Source organism: Podarcis raffonei, chromosome 1, assembly GCF_027172205.1.
Source record: "Podarcis raffonei isolate rPodRaf1 chromosome 1, rPodRaf1.pri, whole genome shotgun sequence".
Classification (NCBI taxonomy): Eukaryota; Metazoa; Chordata; class Lepidosauria; order Squamata; family Lacertidae; genus Podarcis; species Podarcis raffonei.
In genome coordinates, this window is record NC_070602.1 from 93,285,760 (window position 1) to 93,305,359 (window position 19,600).

A 19,600-nucleotide genomic window follows, 5' to 3' on the forward strand; every position below is an offset into this window, starting at 1 on the left:
GCAGCTGCAAGGCGGATAGGGCTTGTTCCTAAATCAGGATTTATAGTCCCTCTGAGGAAGGAAAAAAACAATAACAACCCAGTTCGGATTTATTTCCGAGGAACAGGCGTAGGCGGTTTTTCTTCCGTGCTGCCTGAGTTTTGCAGTACTTTTCTTTCGGATTGCTGGAAAGAGATCGTGTCGAATAGTCTAGAAACGTAATGTGATTCTTTGTACGCAGGCAAGAGTATGTTATCCTTCTATGTTTGCTAATAGCAAAGAAATACAGGATGGCAGCTACTATTGTATATTCTCATCTGGGAGAGTTTGCTACGCGCCCTAGCCATAGGTGTGAAAAATTCAAAGAGTCTTAAAAACCCAATCCTGTATACATTTTACTCAGAAGTAAATAAACCCCACTGCTTCCAATGGGATTTAATTCCCAGATAAGTGTTCATAATGACTACAGTCTTACGGTTCAGATTAATGTGGGAGCCTTTAAGGAGCAGCAAAATCGAAACGATGCTGATCGGTGTCTTTTTCCTGTTAATCACTGAGCGCACCCATCGACGGAGCCCCAATAACATTGGAAGGGAACTAATTTCCCGGGGGCTCATGACAGAATTCCCTACAGGTGCCCTTTTGTCCTCCACAATCTCCTTTGGTACCCGTATGAGAGGGTGCAGCTTTCACAGCATCGTGGAGTTGGAGGGAATTTCCCTCGAAGGCCTCGATCTTACCGCAGCACCTTTGATCTGGTGCAAGAGCACCCACGACGGATGGCTGCCCTGAAGACATAGGATAGTGAGGGAAAGCTTCACCTGTTGAATAAGATGCACGGGGTGGGGTGGCAACTGCTAAAGGCGCAGGAGCGCCACCAGCAAAATAGGCCATCTTGCTGTCACAGAGAGAGAGAGCGCCTAGAAAACGTGAGATATTTGTCTCCAGTATAAAGCGCAGCATCTTTTTCCTGAGGCCGCAAAGTAAAGAGGAGCGAGCGAGCTAAGCTCAGAGAGTAAAACCTGCGTGGGATTGAGGAGCGCGATGACAGCTTCTCTTTAGAAATGGTTCCCTCCCAGTCCCTAGATGGAGCCGAAAGGCGCCCATATTTAGAAGGGGAGGAGACTGAAGCCCAACCCTGGGGGCGGCCTTGCTGCGAGGATTTCCTCCAACCCGCAGCTGAAGCTGCAAAGCCCGCCTATAACGGCTGGGAGAGGCGCAGCCCCGGGCTGCTGCAGAAAAGAAGAGGCTGGAGCTTGTTAAATCGTCCGCGCCAGGTAATGGGCTTTTGAGTTCTTGATGTGAGCAAGTGAAAGTGAGGACACGTGTCAAAGGAAGGCGCAAGGACCCTACGGAACGAAAGGTGTTGGTGGAGGGAGAAGGAGGCGGCGGCGGCGGGTGGGGAGCCTGTGGGGAGATGTTGTTGCCTCTACATGTGCTGGTGCTTTTCATATTTAGGCCTCTTTGCACAGACAGCGTTTACTAGAAGTATAGTAAGGGCTTTAATTTATATTCTGGTTTGCCACATGAGCTGCAACCTCAGAAGATAAAAACATATAAAACAAACACGCCTCTGCAGCATAAACAAACTTGCTCATCGATTCTCAGCTGCTGCCCCAAGAATATTCAAATCCGCTTAAACTCTAGCGTGTGCAAGTAAAAGGCAACGCTTTGTTTTCTGCAGCAGTTTTTTTTAGTAACTTGAAACCTTGCGTGTGCTTTCACCAGCAGAAATGCCCTTCAGGCTAGGGAATACATATAACCATCAGCTCCTCGTAGTTGGCCCGACTATTACTCTATATAAATACAGTGGTACCTCAGTACATACGCTTCAGATTACAGACTCGGCTAACCCAGAAATAGTGCTTCAGGTTAAGAACTTTGCTTCAGGATAAGAACAGAAATTGGGCTCTGGCAGCGCGGCAGCAGCAGGAGGCCCCATTAGCTAAAGTGGTGCTTCAGGTTAAGAACAGTTTCAGATTAAGTACGGACCTCCGGAACGAATTAAGTACTTAACCCGAGGTACCACTGTATTTGTTTTAGTGTTTTAACATTGTAAACCACCTTGGCAGAAAGACAGTATATAAAGCCATCCAATAAATCGAATAAGAAAACCAGGCAAAACCCACCCACTCTACAAAGCCAACCTCTACAAAAAGGCAAAAAACCCACAAACAGACAAAAGCCACTTTACCATCCCCAGAAGCACTCTTCACAAACCCAGACAGTCAAAAGCGACACACACACAAAAGGCAAAGTTACCCAAAAACCCACAGATGACAAGCAAACCCACACATACCCCCCAAACAGTAATACAGCCCCCCCGCAAGAAACAGAAAAAAGCATCCTCAAAGGCAAAAACCACATACCCCAAAACATGGAACGTTCCCTATAATTGGCAAAGCACAAGCTTCCTTTTGCACAACCTGTGCAGACATCTCAGTCACATGCACACATATAAAGCAAGCAGGCACCAACCCAACTGGCAAAAAGATCACTTTCCTCTTTTACTGAACAGTAGAATCACCACTGTTTCTAATCACCCACAACTATTATGCTGCTATTCAGATGTGCAATGTTTTGCTCTTGCTTATGATTTTTTGAAGAATATGAAGGAGTCTTAAATTGGAAGGTGGGTGCTTTCAGGTTGTTTCTCTGTTGTACTTTGGGCACTGGGCAGTGTGTTGTACTTGCATCAGTAATACTGTGTTGTACTTGCATCAGTAATAAGTTTGAACTAAAGGGGTTTTTATTCAGTGATAATGTGGACTTCCCTGTGAAGGACCTCTATGCTAAAGTTTAATCATCAATCCTTTTGCAGACTTCATCCATCTGAAATGGAAAACAGAAGGGGAAATAAGAACTTATAATATTGCCACATGTAAAATTGGTTCATATCAAATTTTCCTCCTATATGTTTCACCATATTTTTCTCCTAAATGTATTTTCAGATTACAGAAGAGATCGGAATATTGACCACTAATCAGCTGAAACTAAGGCTCCAAAACAATTTACTATGGCAGAGGTATTTGAACTTTAGATAATTCATAACTGTACATTTTAAACATATGTAGAATTGGTAAGCAATAAGCAATAAGTATATTATGTGTATAATGTATTCTTTAAAATGTTTGAAGTGTTGAGGGAAGAAGCCATTTCTCCCCACACATTATAATAAATTGCATGACAAAATGTTGTTTAGTCTACTGTCTGTACTCACTTTCTCAGGAGTACCGTATTTTTCCCTCTATTACACGCAGATTTTTTCTCCTAAAAAGTAAGGGGAAATGTCTGTGCGTGTTATTGAGCGAATGTGTGGTCCCTGGAGCTGACAAGCGCGAGTGAAGGCAAAAATCAGGCAAATATCAAATCGTCCGGAGAAGGGAGGAAAGGAGGAAGCTGCTGCTTTCCTGCATTCTGCCTCAGGGTCTTACTGCCCACCCGCTTCTGTTTCCTTACTGTGTTTGCTCAAACGGAACAAAGAGCAGAGAAAACCCCTCCCCTCCAGGCAAGCAGAGTGGAAAGCAGAGCGTCCTTCCTTCTAATTCCTCTCCGTGCGTCTCGAAGGCAACATGCAGGTTGGGGGGGGGGGGAGAGAGAGAGCTGGCTGGCTTGTGGGGGGGGGACTTTTGCCTTCCTTTCCTCCCTCCGGTAAAACCCCTCTCCTGCATTCTTAGCCAGCTGCTTCTCTGCACACCCCTCTCCTTGTCGCTTCTATGTTTTTCCTTCCCTCCCTACTTAAAACGTGGTTCCAATCACGGATCCACATGGATCCTCAGGATCTTTGCATTGAGTCACCCCAAATTCACCATCAGATCACATAGCAATGATCTGATGCAAAAACAGGGCTGCAATGGTGCAAAAACATGGTTACAAAGCACGGATCCACATGGATCCTCAGGATCTTTGCATTGGGTCACCCCAAATTCACCATCAGATCACATAGCATGTCCATGGCTACAGCCTGCACCAAAAAAATCACGCACCCACTGTTGCCTGGGGCTGCAATGGTGCAAAAACGTGGTTACAAAGCACGGATCCACATGGATCCTCAGGATCTTTGCATTGGGTCACCCCAAATTCACCATCAGATCACATAGCATGTCCATGGCTACAGCCTGCACCAAAAAAATCACGCACCCACTGTTGCCTGGGGCTGCAATGGTGCAAAAACGTGGTTACAAAGCATGGATCCACATGGATCCTCAGGATCTTTGCATTGGGCTACCCCAAACTCACCGTCAAATCACATGTCTGTGGCCGCAGCATGAAGCACAAAAATGATACATCCACTGTTTCATTCAGAATTTTTTTTCTTGTTTTCCTCCTCTAAAAACTATGTGCGTGTTATGATCAGGTGCGTGTTATCAAGCGAAAAATACGGTAAGTCCCATCGAATTCAGTGGGGCCTACTTCTGAGCAGACATGTTTGCACATTGTTCTGCTAAGCCATAGTTTAATCTTACATGAAGAAAGTTAGGTGAATCCTATTTACAATTGCAATCCTACTCTCAGTAACTGGGGAGTAAGCCCTTTGAGTTCAACATGACTACCAAGTGATGTTCTGTATTGCTCTAAATCTGGATTCTATGTATGCAAATACTATCTAACTATTTATTAATCTGTGCCCAGTTTCATTTTCCTTTTCTTTGTAAAGCAGAAAAATAACCAGATTAAAGCTGTAGAAAAATATGTGTTTTTCAGATGAAGTCTGCATATTTTTTAAAAATGAAATCCAAAGGAATCTTAAAAGATCATGCTATCAGAATTCCGCATAAGACTGGATCTCTTGTTCCTCCTTCTAAGCTTCTATACAGTAGTATGCATCCACGGCTGCAATCCTATATCCACTTTTTGTGGAGTAAGCGCCACTAAGTAGAGTAGATATATTGATATATAAGTAGAGTAGATATATTGAGTAGATACATTTTGGTGTGTTTTGAACACATTCCTTTTGTTTGGTTTTCAGAGCTCTCAAAGTTGTAGCTTGCCAACAGAGGCAGCATCAGGTTCTATGATGATACATTCCTGCCCAGAAAGAATGTCTAATGATAGTCGGAGAATGGATGAGGTAAGAAGTTAGAAAGTTATACTTTCTCAAAGTGTAGAAATTTTGCACTGAATTGACTGGGCTCTTGTAGAATGTCTTAAAACAGATGATGACTGTTGAACATGTGTGAAACAGGGAGCCACTTGAGGGGAATATTGAGGGTGTGTTTTCTCTCTCTCCCTTTCTTTGTCTTTCCAGTTGCTTGATTTGTCTTTCCTTTTTTTAATTGTGCATATGGAATTATTAATGGGTCAGAGTGGTTGAATATATAAAGAAGGCTCATACCAAGATCTGAAGCCTTTAATTGGGATGAACCTTTATGGAAGATGGGAGCTTAGGAAAATTAAGTGGGGATAAAAACACACTTAATATGAATGTATTGAAATTAATAAAATATAAATTCAGGTAGGTAGCCGTGTTGGTCTGACACAGTTGAAATAAAGCTTGCACACGAAAGTTTATACCCAGAACAAACTTAGTTGGTCTCTAAGGTGCTACTGGACATTTAAAAAAAAAATTAATAAAATATAATTTCTATACAGTTTACTTTTACCCCATTTTTACAGTAAAGCAAGAAGTGTTTTTATGATATTGCTCAGTGAAGGAATTTGTTATCACAAATTGAGGAGGTGCTCTCAGTTATGACCAAATTGGATGCCATTGAAACTCATAAAATGTTGTGATGTGGGGTTCATAGTCTACCATTGTGGCACATTTGCTGCCTTAGATATTTTGACAGTAGTGCTTGGAAGTGGTGTTGAGTGAATAATTAGGAGAGAAGCAAATTAGAGAACAAACAAGAAAAAGATGTATACTCTAGCACGAAGAAACTCACAATATTTTCCATTTTGTCTGACTTTAAGCAGGAGCAAGAAGAATGGGGAAAATTAAACAAGTTATTAAGGCAACATGGCTTAAAACCTGTGTACCTTGATAAACCTGGAACTAGCAGAAACATAGCAGGTAAAACATCAGTTTTAGAAAAGAAACTGTAAATCAGCCTTCAGTTGAATTTTTCACTTTTCTAATTGCTTGAAGATGTGAATTTTCAAGTGTCCACAGTGTCGTTCATATTATATGGCTGCAAGGGAAGTGTGCATGATCAGCTATGTTACTACAGCTATGTTACTTGGTTTAATCTACATACAAAATGTAGACAATTAGTATGGACCAAGGCAAATGTTAGATGTCATGTATTTATTTTTTTGAGGATGCCTCCTCCTGGCTCAAGCACTACAAAGTGTCAAAAACAAACACGCTGCTTTCTTGTTTAAGCCATCTGGAGATGTTAACCTACACTTACTGTTTTCCTATAGGCACCTCTGCCACAATGTGCCTTCTTCATTCCAGTGGCCTGTTTTGAGCATTTGTTATAAAATGTGGTATTTTTAATGAGCTTCTCAAGGACTGCCTTATTACATATGAACCTACCCAGACCCTGAAATCATCTTTTGAGGCTGTTCTTCGTGTGCTTCCTCCAGAGGGTGGCAACACGAGAACAGGCCTTCTCTGCAGTGGCTCCCCATTTGTGGAATGCTCTCCCCAGGGAGGTTCACCTGGGACCTTCATTATACACTTTAAGGCACCAGGCAAAAATATTCCTCTGCTGTGGGGGGGTGTGTGTGTGTTATTGGATTGTTCTTGTTTTCATTTTGCTTATGTATTCTGTGTTTTTATATCGTGATTTTATCCTGTGAACTGCCCTGAGACCTGCGGGTATAGAGTGCTATACAAATTTAAGAAATAAATTAATAATAATAATAATAGTGACTTTTTAAAATAAAAAAATCCTTTGCAGATAGGATTGTTATGGACAGACAGACTTCGCAAGCAATACGATATGCATTGAGATCATTAATGGAAGAAACAGAGCGTCAACGTAAAATAGTTCGTGGCTTGATAGAAGAAAATCGGCAAATTAGGTAATAATGTTTCTTAGAATTCTTCTGCGGCATCTAACAGGCTCGATGCAGAGAGTTCTGAACCAGCCTAGAGGCTGAAAGGGGACCATCTTCACCTCTGTTCTTTGCTAATCAGAGTTCTTCACTCTTGCCATGTTTTTCTTTACAGTGGTAGAATTGTTGCAGGGGAGACTGGCAGGCTGCTCTTGAAAGCAGAATGTCATACTAGATCAGCCTTCTCCAACATGATGCCCTCCAAAGGCTGCTGTACAACAACTCCCATCATCCCTTACCCTTGGCTGTGCTGGCTGGTGCTCATGGGAGCTGTAATCTTAAGAGATCTGGAGGGCACAAAGTTGGGGAAAACCTGGACTAAATGCCCTGATCCACTATAGCAGTTTTTCCTTACTTCTGCTACATTGACTTGTCAATTTTTCTGCTTCCTAGCTTTCACAAAGTCTTGCTCACAACTGCTCTATTTCACTTGTTTTGTGGCTTAAAAGTTCTGACCTGCCCGTTACGGCATTTTGGAAGCTGCTCCATGCATTCTTCTCATTCCTGCACAGGAATGCCAGGTATTGGGGGTTACATGATAGGTCAGGATTTGTCCCTGTGTCCATTCTCCAATGTGAATAGGTATGCCTTGTTCTTCAAAGAGCGAGGAAAGTACATGTGACTTGTTTTTCATCAAGTCCAGTCTCCCAAACTGATACTTCACTTTGGCTCATGTACTTACAGCATGTGAAAAGCAACAAGAAAACAGAAAATCCTTCAGGAGAACTTGTTTATATTGTCTTTTAAATGCAGATTCTTTAATTCAGATTAAATACTTTAATCTGGAAAACTTTAATTCAGATTAAATTCACTGTGGTTTAGTGACTTGTAGTTTTCACTGAAGGAATTTCTTTATTTTCTATTTTTTAATTTTTTTTTAAAAAAGAGATGAACTACGTTTAGAACGAAGTCGGGCTTCTCGGCAGGAACAACGAGCCAATGAGCTCGACATCATTGTGGAAAACGTCAAACAGAAAATCTGTCAGCTGGAAGATAAGTCTATAGCTCATGCTTGTGAGCAGCAGAACCAAGTCAAGGAGCTTCAGAAAGATCAGCAAGCTTCACAGGTACTTAATTAGTAGAGATGTGGAATTCATAACTTAATCATGTCAGGGGATAGCTGATCACAGAATCGATACCATTGTACAGTATGTCATGGCAGAGTGTTTTGACCTTATTGGTGATGCACTTTTAAAATGCACTTGCAAGAAAAAGAATAAAACGAGTTACCTCTTTTAAGAAAGTGAGAGACTTAGAATGGACAGAGCAAATGAATTCTGGCCTACCATTTACTTCCCTTCTTAGGACCATTCTGCCTTCTGTGATTCCTTTGTGTTCTGCTTGCAGGCAAAGAATCAGCAACAGATCGACAAGCTCCGAGAGCAAGAAGAGACTATTGCCCGTTTGGAAAAAGAGCTTAAAAAGATGGACATGGAGGAGGAGGAGCGTTTGGCTACACAGAAAAAAATATTCCGGCAGTTCTGCAAACAGGCTCCAAGAACCCACTTGGATCAGCAGTAAGTCATTCTTGATAATTCGTGAGAGATTTGTGCAAATCTTAACATTTGCAAGGTAAGTATTTCTCACTGTAATCTGAAGCATGAGCTTACTTGGGAGTTGCATAGGATTTCTGGCCATTCTTTGTTAGTACTTGGATCCAGGTACTTTACCTGTACTTTACAGGTACTTGGGACCAAGTACTTTACCTGTAGTGGTGATGTGGCTGCCACCTCTGTGCATGTTGTGTTGCCTTGGGTGAATAAGGAGATGCAGGACAATCCTGGTGGTGCCATTTAAAATCTTGTGTATTTTTATAGTCTATGAGTAGTATTCAACTAATTTTTACTTAGAGTAAACCCACTGAAATTAATAGACCTAGCTTAGTTACGTTCATTGCTTTACCCTGTCTACTCTGAGTAAAAATTAGTTGACTACCACCCTATATATTTAATAAATATACCCCCAAATTTTAATATTCAGGCTGCACACATACCGTACTTTTAAAGAACATAACTTCTCCCAAATCATCCTGGGAGCTTTAGTTTATCTCTCACAGAGCTACAATTCCCAGCACCCTTAACAGATTATAGTTCCCAAGCTTCTTTGAGGGAAGGAATGTGTTTTAAACGTATGGCGTCTATGCAGCCTATTACTCCAAAGAAGGTCCATAGGAAAAAAATCAGAACTACCACAGGGTGGCAGCAAAAGGAAGAAAATGTCTAATAATCTCTGGCTTTATAACAAAGCTAGTTTCAAGCAGCAATACATTGACTTGTTATGTACTGTTAAGTCTGATTTTTTTACAAAATTAACTCACCTTGTAGATCATTGTATGACAAATACTGTAAAATCCCGAAGAGTACAAAGCATTCTGTAAAATCTACAGTGGTGATGCTTTTTTGAGAAAAAAACCCCTCTACTACCCAAACTTGATGGAGATCTGATTTTGTGTTTCTTCCACTTATTTTTAGTAAACAAAACTAACATTACATGTTATGTAAGTATCTGAAAAGCTTTTCTAACTTGTCAGAAATAGTTAGAATTGAAATGTTTTTCTTGCTGGGGCAGGGGAATATTCAACAAAGATATCTTAGTTTGGTTTAAGTGTTTATATTAAAATAGAATCACAAGTACACTGTGATAAATTTCTGAGGAGAGTTGTTGGAAGAGATAGAAAGAGTCTGAGACATTACTATCGCCTGTTTTTTCTGTTCTAAGTGTCTTCTGTTTTTTGCCTACATCCTTTCAGGAAGTGTGGGAGCTGGTGGCCTCCTTCAGGGTCTGGGCCTTCTTCCCTCTCATCCATCTTGCTACTGTTTTGAACTCAGGTCCCAGAGCTTCTGAAAAAGGATTGATTGCTAGGAGGGAAAATGAGTTACATATGCTTGCACTGCATAGGAATAGTTACTTGAAGACAAAAGTTAATTACAAGTTGATTTTAGATTTTCCCATATTAGATCAATTCCAGTTGCCCAATTGTATTCATTACGGTACTAATTGCTTGTATGTATTTTATAAAGAGTTGTTCTTCTGAAGAATACATAGTAGTGGAATAGATTTTGGAACATTTCGTATGATATAGCTACATTGTCATCATTATTGCTAATAATAATAATTTGTTTATATACAAAAATTGGATTGCCACTCTTATGGTGTGTTTTCCCTTGTTTCTTTCTAGGATTTGTTCTTTAATTGACCATTATGAGTCTCAGATCAAGCAAGTGAGAAAAGAATTAAGGTAAGAAGAGAACTCATGTTAGGAGGAGTTTCATAATACGATAAAAAAGATGAATAGGAAAAGTCATCGATACAAAATGAGTGATTCGGTGGTGATGTATCGATGGCTGAATAGATCAGCTATTCAGGTTAGTCTTGCGGAATAGGTCTCACCAATCAAATGATTTCTAGTTTTGTAATTTTAGTATTTTTCACTGTAGTGGAACACATTTTAACTTGGATTTCCTTCCTAGGAGATATAACACAGAGCCTGATCATACACAAGGAGAAGGGAAAAATGAGGAAGAATTCTTGAAGGACATAGATGCCACTCCAAATTACAGAGCCCTACTCATGGTAAGGCACAAGCAGGTACCCATGGATGTAGAAACTGTCGCAACTTCTAGGGAGGAACTTAAAGGTGTCCACTTCAGGTTTATGCTGAAGATGCATGAGGGGCAGTCTTCCAATGACCTCCCCTCCCAGTAGCTGTTCCCAGGCTGTTTTCTACCTTGGGACAAATATTTCTTGGATGTCTGTCGCTCTCCCCCGGATGACTGCCAGATGGAGCGCTTCTGCAATGGGTGGCTGCATAGTATATAGCAGCTGATCGCTGGGGAATTTTGACAAAGGCTTCTATGCACATAGAGTTCCTCTGTGCAAGGGACAATCCTGCCCCTGCCCCCAATGTGGAGGAGCTGTTGTGTGTAAGCCCCTTCTTGCGCTTACCAAACATGTGTCCAGCAAGGCCACCAGGTTTATTGGTGGGAGGGGAGATAGCTCATGCAGTCTTGTATAAAGGTTCCCATTGTTCTCTTCTAAATCTACCCCACCCCCCAAAAAACCTGCCAAAGTTAATCCCTGGTTTGATTTAAAACAAAACGCAGCAGTTTGCATCGTCCCTTCTGTTTGATTCTCAGCATATTGTGTGAAGATGGGCACCCTTCAGTGATCTGGTTGCTGTTTGCACAGCATGGAACAGCCTCCAACCCAATGACTGACTGGCTGTTTAATTTTAAATATCATATGTAATATTTGGCTTTTATCACCTGGTTTTATAACTTGAGATAAAGTGAAAATGGTCATATACTTAAATTTGAATAGATGGAATTTTAAACTTAAGAGTTCCTGATTCAAACCACAGTTCACCTGTAAGCTCCCTAGGTGACTATTTGAGGAAGTCAGTATTTCTCAACATTTTGTTGGTAAAGCCCCTTAGTATATAGCAATAGTACAGTATATTAGTGACTTATTTAGCCCACTTGTTGTGAAGACAATTGAGATAGGTTAGTGACATTATGAATGCTTATATGACAACATATTCATTATAAAAGTCTTTGAAGTCTTTCCAGACTCAGATAATCGAAACAAAAGCCAGAAATGAACAGCTGTTACGTGAAAATACAAATCTCAGGAAAGAGATGGAAATCAGGTAAATAGTATGAATGTTTTATAGGCTGTTAGGAAAGCATAGCTGCTTCACAATGTAACTATTTCTTTAATAGTAAAAGTGATCTATAGCCTTCTATTCAGAATAAATATCTTTCTGATGCAGCTTCAAATTAACTAAAAAACAACAACAAAACATTGAAGCCACAATAACCACCATATGAAAAGTAATTGGGATTCTTCCCATTAGGTGGTTGCTGGCAGATGGCCCTGTGGGAGGTGAGAGAAATCTAGCTAGAGCTGGCTTTGAAGTTGTCTTTACCTGCCTGCCTTTCTCTACTGGATTCCTTCCCACTGGGCAGCTGTTGCCCTATGAGGGAGGTGAAAATCCATCTGAAGCAGGCTCTGAAGCAGCAAGCAATCTTCCACAAATCTGGAAAAATCCATAGATACTACTTAGTGGTTGATGAGGGAGGGTGGCATGCTCTTCTGCTCACTTTAAAAATTATGATTCTCTAGAAATGCACTGGATATTTTTTTTCCTTTTAGACCAACTGTGCAAGAGTTAAAATTTTACAAACACCAAGTGAAGAAGCTGGAGAAAGCGCTGAAGAATATCAAGTAACTAATTTCCATTAAGCATTAACAATAGACCTCTGTTTTGAAGATGGAGAAAGCAGGGGCCTTTTAGAAATAACCTTCTTCTGAAGGCAGGCAGACTTAAAAGAAAGCCAAAGAACAGAGGCACACAAGCTTTCACTGTAGTTCTAAAGATGGGCTGGTGGAAAGCAAAAGCCCTGTTGTGAAGAATAAGAGCAAAAGCATGTCTCAGTACTATCCCTGGAGATTGTGGATGTGCTTGTGCTTGTAGACTCAATCACATGTGTGAAGTGATGGGAAAGTTGGTGAGAACTGCAGGTTTCACCAACAACCACTTATGCTAGTCTTCTACAGTCAAACCTCGGCTCCTGAATGCTGTTTTGGAACATTTTGGTTCCCGAATGCCAAAAACCTGGAAGTAAATGCTCTAGTTTTCCAAAGTTTTTTGGAAGCCGAATGTCCAACGCGGCTTCCACTTGAGGGCAGGAGGCTCTTGCAGCCAATCTGAAGCTGCGCTCGGTTGTTGAACATTTCAGAAGTGTTCCGCTTCTACACTTTTTGTGGTTGGGACAATAATTTGTATGAAGCATTAAAACTGGGTTGAAATGTACATTTCAAACTAATTTAAATACATCTATTTCATTTTGTGTGCTGAATATATAAGCAAGAGAGGTTATAGAAGCATTTTTTGAAATATTTCTCCCCTTCTTGCTATAGTTCCTTTTTTCTTTTTTACCTGCAATATAGATCCCATGAGATTGATGAAGAAGAAAGCATGAAAGAAAACAGAGAATGTAAAAGTACTACAGGAGGGGTACTGCAGGAAACCTGCAGGAAATACTTGCAGGTAGGTGGGCTGCCGTTGCAGGAGCTATTAAAAATGCACTCATTTCCAAAATAAGGGTGTTTTTCCACCCTTATTACATGAATGAGTTGTGGAGTGCCTCAAGCTCACATTCATATCACCTCTCCCCTTTTGTGTCTCTGAGAAGATTTGAAGCTTTTGCTTCCAATTTTGAACTTGCTGCAGTTTTCCTTGACATTTGAACTTGGGAAACTTCAGTTTCATTTAACTGTAGCTAGAAGAAACTAGGGTCAGACTTTGATTTCAGTTCTTGGTTTGTCCGCTCACTGGATATTTTAAAATACCCCCAGTCTCCTGTGAAAGCCAAGTCTTCTATTGTATTTTTAATATTAATTAGAGTGTGTATTTAGCACTGCAATAGTATCTGTCATAATTTCTGCTGTGTGGTTTTTCTGACAAATATTTAACATTAAAGGTGTTGTCCAGCATTGACGCTATTATAAGAAGCCCAAGAAGAGCTCCGTTGGTCACGCATTTGCAGCGGAAAGGGTTGCCACAAAGCTGCCCTAAAGGGGATGAGCAGGAATGTGGATTTGAGCACCTTCCTCTTACAGTTGAGATGTGGGCTGACCAGCTAATGGCCCTAAAGGTACGGATGGTCTTTGATTTCAATCTTTCTTTCTCTAGCTAGCTAGTTCTTCAGATGTGTGCCTTGTGCGTTTTCCAGAGATAATAGTCTTCAACTTACTTCAAACTAATTATCCTGATAAGCTGCCGCCTTCTTCTGAGAGGAGCAAAAGAGAGGAATGTCATCCTTTTCATTTTTAACAAAATGTCATTGAAGATTTGTGTGTTGTTTAATATATTATTTGCTCCTTTTAAAATTCACAGTACAAACACAATGAGCTCTGACCATTAAATAGAAATTGCACATGCTGATATTCTGGCCATTCGAGTTACTCCGGATAGTTTTCCTGATAGTTAAAATCCTTCTATCTGCCATTTCTCCTTTGGGAAGAACATACTAACAGCTCTCTGTTTTCAACTACAGGATAAATGGCTTTGGAGGAAATTTTAATTAGAAAAATGGTACTTTGGGGAGGTCAGATTATCTCCCCGTACTCCCCCAGCCCTGTGGTCCTAATCTGATCTCCATCTGCTCAAGCAGCTGCTTTTTTACTTTTAGAACAAAAAAAAAAGTGATTCTGATTTGGATGTCTCACACAAAACACAAGGATCACTTTCAGACAGGCAGAGCAATCCGAACCTCCCTTATGCTGGACTGGGTGGAGACTGTATTAAGTAGAGGGGTTGCTCTACCCAGCTGCCCTGGCAAATATCACCAGTGCTGACTTCCGCTTGCTGGTGGGTTCCCTGCTGGCATGATCCAGCAAAAAGCCCCAAAACACAGTGCTCTGGTAGTGGGGCTACGCTAGCCCTGAATCGGCTGGATCCCAGGCAGTTCACCCAATGGCATCAGGTCTGGTCATCTTGTCCCCCACCTTCTGAACTGCACAAAGCTTCACAAGTGAGAGAGGGGAGTGTGGATTGTGCACAAAATATGTTAAGTAAAGCAGGAACTGCGATGGCTTCTAATAATAATTTCTTGCTCTTTCAAGACTTTGCATAGGTCCCTGAAAAAATTGTTTCTGCAGCTAGTGCCTTGGTGTATGGTCACGGTGCAGGATAACAGTGAATATATTAGAGTTGAAGACCTTCAGCTCATGGTAGATGAAATCTCCGAAGAAGTAGTAAATAAAGAAAAGGTAATTTTGTTCCAGAGCTATGTCTTTTCAGAGTTCTAGTATGAAATTCATTTATTTGCATGTGCTAGTATCAAGCCCTGTATTTATTTTATTTTACAATTATTAATATGCCGCCTTTTGTTGTGAAAGATAGCAAGGCATTTCCAGAAGAAAACCAAGAAAATATAAACCACAACTTCCAGAGTTCAGGAAAGATGGTACTATTTTAAAAAAAAATCTGGTACAAATATTCAGATAAGATACAGGACACACTTCCATTAATGCAGTAGAAAATTAGGTTCCTCATTGAATTTTGCTTCAAAGAATCACTTTGGCTGTGTTAGGTTTTTTTAATTACCTCAGTCCTGATTCTGATTCTGCTTATACTTATAAATACCAACTAATTAATTCCTTTAAAGTCTTATAAAACTCCTTGCACTAGTGTAACTGTTTAGTTAGATAAGGCTTCTATGTTTTGAGGAAGACATCTTCAATGTTTCTGTATGCATCCTCAGCCAAGATTTAAAACTACTTCATCCTCCGCCCCCCTTTTTGTCTTGCATCCTACAGAGAAGTTGTGTGCCTTCACAAGAAGCTTTGTATGCAATGGTGTCTCACTTTCAAAAGCTCTTTGATGTGAAATCTATTAATGGAATTTATCCTCGCATGAATGAAGTTTATACAAAACTTGGCGAAATGATCAATGCTATGAGAAACCTCTGTGATCTTTTAGAACTAGGTATGGATAATCTTTCCCTTCCTCCGATGTGCATCCCTCAGCTTGGGATGCAATAATCATAAATAATAAATGCAGGGTGCCATAATAATTGCTAAAATGTAATTTCAAATAAATACGATTTAGAATCCCAGATTTTCTGGGTTTTGTTGTTTTTGTTTTGGGTAGTGGTGGAAAATGATTTCCATGTCTAAAATATGGACTTTGCAAAAGACCATTGAAAGTCAGCCTCATACTTTTTAGACCTGCTTTAGATTGATTTTTTCAAAAAACTACCTAATTTAACATGTTTGTCATAATGTAGTCACTACCCTAATGATTATTATGTAAAAATGTTGCTTCCATCCTCCCAGTTACAAGGTATTCCATACTGTTTTGCAAAGCAGAAGGACCATAGGTTATACTTGATATGATGTTATATTTTAATTTATGGTTTTCTCTTTTAAAAAAGTGTGCATTTGTGATTAGAACTGGTGCACTAGGTGCCTTGATTGCCAAATAGAACACACTTCATTTTGCTTACTTCAAAAAATCCTTAAATACCACTATAATTATAATCAACTTTTTTGTTATAATGTATTCTCTTAATTTCACTGTGTCTCTAGCTCTTAAACAATGTGTCTTTTTATCTTAAAGACAATTTGCTCTTGTTTGCTTGGGACATCTACCTTGATATGTATCATTGATCGTCAGGATCAAGAAGAGTATTGCCTGGCTTCTGTGTGGGTGTCTGTTGTACTTTCCCAGATCTGCGCTTTGTGTTCAGTATCTCCCAAAGCTTGGTCCTGTCCCTCAGTATCCTTATCGTAATTGTTTTTTAAAACAATCTGTATCCGGAATGGAACCTCGAGGATCATTCCACATTTAGTGTGGGTGTTTGTGTTGGCAGTCACTTCCAGTGAGATTGCTCCTTGGTTTGTGTGTCTTGAAATGGATGTTTTCTTCCCAGATACTTCTGCCCCACCCAGTGTCCTGGTCAACAGGGTTGGAAAGCTATGCAGTCTGCTCAATGAGAATGTGTCCCAGCAGGTAGAGCAGTTGCTGGGCACCCCTGACATCCAAAGGTATGCAAGCCCTTGATAAATCATAGTAGTAACTCTTGAATGATACATTTAGATCCATATTGCTGTGGTCATTCTCAGTACTTCATTCAAAACCCATAACTTCCTTTTGAACCCTCTGGAATAACCCCTCAGGCTTAGTGGTTTGGAAGACTATGTGCATGTAACTAAAAGGACACTTCTTTATTCTGTTTGCTTCTACCTCTGCTTTCCTTGTGTCAGTTTCTGGATTGTGAGCCCAGCAGGGCAAAACTTTGTCCTGGTAAGGCACCATTTATCTGGATGGTGGTACCTAATAGTTGGCTATTCTAAGAAAGTATTTTATTGGTCATCTCCATATAGCTATGGTGCAACCCATTCTGTATGGAATCAGGTTATGGCAAGTCTTCCGCTGCTGTGTCAAGTGACCTTTGTCAATCTGGTGCTCCATGTTGGCTGGGGCTGATGGGCGTTTTAATCTAAAACTGTGCCATGCTGGCAAAGGCTGCTGTAGAAGACCCTCACAGCCTTTTTACACAAGCCCTGCTTTTGCAGTTAAATAAGGTAAAGGGACCCCTGTAAGTCTAGTCGCAAACAACTCTGGGATTGCGGCACTCATCTCGCTTTATTGGCCGAGGGCGCCGGCATTTGTCTGCAGATAGTTTTTCTGGGTCATGTGTCCAGCGTGACTAGGCCGCTTCTGGCAAAACCAGAGCAGCGCACAGAAATGCTGTTTACCTTCCCACCAGAGAGGTACCTATTTATCTACTTGCACTTGATGTGCTTTTGAACTGCTAGGTTGGCAGGAGCAGGGACCGAGCAACGGGAGCTCACCCCGTTGTGGGGATTCGAACCACCGACCTTCCAATCAGCAAGCCCAAGAGGCACAGTGGTTTAACCCACAGCGCCACCCTGTGGCAATTGAGGAAGTACATATATGGTGACATCATAGAAGTAGTTATGGAACATTCCATAATGGGACCTCATTTAATCTAAATCTAGGGCTAAGAATCATGTTTAGGGGTTTTCTTTGTGGGGGGTGGGGAAGCACTGTGACCCACTCAATAGAATAGCTGCAATGAGAGATGATCTCAAGCTCCATTGATGAGTGATATTATTTCTGCTACCTTTTGATTTGTTAATACTGCTTCCCCAGCCCAATGTGACTTGGCTTCTGCATGAGATCAGACTTAAGTTTTAATAAACCATGGACTGCACAACTTTGTTGGTCACTTGGAGTATCCATGACACACTTCTTTTGTGGAAATTTCTTAAACTATAGCCTTTCCCTGCTGTTGTGGCAAAGCAGGGGTGAGGAAACTTTCGGGGAGAAGCTGCATCACGCCAGTTGAAAGCTGTTGGAGTGTAGTGCCATAGTTGGTGTGGCCAGACAGAGGGCCCCTGCCCCATGGAAACAGACATCCTATTATTGCTGACTACCCTATTTAATAAGAAGAGAGAAGCAGTGCACAGCTTTGGTATTGTTTGTTTTCTTAGAGGCTAGATAAGTGTTCTCATATTTCAGCAGTACTGCAAGGCAGCAGTTAAGCACCTACACTCCTAGCTGCTAAAGAGACAAATAGCATAGCTCTGCCAATTTACACTATTTGAATTGCTGGCTACATGCAGCCATATACCCCATAGAGTAATTGCAAGGGAAGAGAACCATATTTGGCCCCAGTTTCAAGGTAAAACACATCCATAAGCAGAGATGTAGCCTGAAGTAATAGTGTGAGTAGGGTGTTAGAAACAGGTGACCCTAGATGTATCTTACCAAGGATAATTCTTATAAGGATAATTTTGAAACTTGGAATATGAAGAGCTGGGAGGAAGGAAGCACAGATTTCAATGGGTTAGTTTTTGATATGAAAACTGCAGGAAAATGAATGTGGCACAATTGATTTTTTTCCAGCATTGTCGACGAGTTAAAAGAACATGATAACTTTTTCCAAGCATTTAAAGGTCTTATTGAAGACTTGCTTCATATTCTAGGTAAGTGATTTCTGCAACTTGCATCTTCCTGGTTCCCCAGAATCAGAACAGATGTAGGCAGGCATTCTGTTATTTCTTATCTATGCTAATAGATAATCTATGCTTGATGGAATGTTTCTCTGCTGTGTTTTCTGGTTCCTCAATCACTACTGTTCTCTACCTTTTCTAGTTTTAGGCATGTGTACAGGTATTCCTATAACCGCAAATGTACATTTTACTCCCCCCCCCCAAACCTAAAGTATACGAGAGCATGCTTACTAGCTACTTAGTTGTCATGTTTCCCAGTATGCAAAATTTAGGACTTTGCCTTTTGAGAGGGAGACAAAATCATTTCCCATTTGGGTTTTCCCATCTTTAATCCTAAAGTCTTGCACAAGACCTTAGTATTTATTTATTTTTAAATACCCAAGCCCCATTTATGTAGTGCTATTATAGTCTATTGTATCCCCCCCCTTTATAATTACTAGAATGGAGATCTCCATACCCTCTTTTGAAATAGACAGTTGGGGAACATTTGGGTTGCTGAAAACAAAATGGCTAGGTAGTACTTATTTGGCTGAGGTGCGAACAGAAGTAGGGGCAAGGCAATAGATCACTCACCAAAACACAAGTGACAAACCACCCACTGAAAAAATGCTGTAAGGAACATCCATGTCATCAGTAGCTGGGTGTATACAATTTTATATTAAGTGGGCAGGGGAAGCAGGCTAGCATTTTGACGCCTCAATAAACTCCTGTTGGGAAATGCCTTTTGCCAGACATGTGGGAGACTTCAGCTTTATCCAGGTATACAGCCTGCCCTTTCTGAGGAGACACAGCCAGAGTTTATTACTTTGCACAAAATTATTGTCATCTAGATTTGCACTGTAATAAGTACTGCATATAACAATCACTTTTCTCATTTCAGAGGTCAGAAATCTGACAGATATAGTACCTGCTGTGCAGAAGCTGAAATGGAAAGCCTGATGATTATGTAAGCCATGTCTCAACTTAATACTTACCTACCTCTCTCTCTCTGTGTGTATAGCTGTTGAATAAAAGGTTTTATCTATTGAAATTTTGATATTCACACATAATGGTCCAAGGGATTTTT

The 19,600-nt window shown here is 40.7% G+C and overlaps 1 protein-coding gene across 5 annotated transcripts; it reads left to right on the top strand.

Moving 5' to 3' along the window:
* The first annotated feature begins 936 nt into the window (after positions 1-936).
* On the top strand, positions 937-19,564 carry CEP70 (centrosomal protein 70). Of its 5 annotated transcripts, none has more exons than XM_053404721.1 (19): positions 937-1,256; positions 2,931-3,004; positions 4,684-4,798; positions 4,949-5,050; positions 5,893-5,992; positions 6,828-6,951; positions 7,871-8,051; positions 8,290-8,501; positions 10,163-10,222; positions 10,455-10,557; positions 11,544-11,632; positions 12,139-12,210; positions 12,937-13,036; positions 13,470-13,643; positions 14,614-14,760; positions 15,310-15,478; positions 16,425-16,539; positions 18,428-18,507; positions 19,415-19,564. In XM_053404721.1, exons 3-19 carry the CDS (start codon positions 4,736-4,738, stop codon positions 19,471-19,473), a joined length of 1,950 nt encoding a protein of 649 aa, XP_053260696.1. In that variant the 5' UTR covers positions 937-1,256; positions 2,931-3,004; positions 4,684-4,735; the 3' UTR covers positions 19,474-19,564. The 5 variants fall into 5 exon arrangements, with proteins under 5 accessions (XP_053260696.1, XP_053260706.1, XP_053260725.1 ...); XM_053404731.1 differs by having other exon boundaries at positions 938-1,256; positions 5,896-5,992; XM_053404740.1 differs by having other exon boundaries at positions 942-1,256; positions 8,332-8,501.
* Positions 19,565-19,600: the final 36 nt, after the last annotated feature.

What these genes read in the sequence shown, in the direction of transcription:
- CEP70 (XM_053404721.1), top strand. Translation starts at nt 4,736, where the DNA reads ATGCTATCAGAATTCCGCATAAGACTGGATCTCTTGTTCCTCCTTCTA. An exon ending in AACTAGCAGAAACATAGCAG is followed by an intron (nt 5,993 to 6,827) that starts GTAAAACATCAG and finishes AATCCTTTGCAG; the next exon opens with ATAGGATTGTTATGGACAGA. An exon ending in CTGTGATCTTTTAGAACTAG is followed by an intron (nt 15,479 to 16,424) that starts GTATGGATAATC and finishes TTTTCTTCCCAG; the next exon opens with ATACTTCTGCCCCACCCAGT.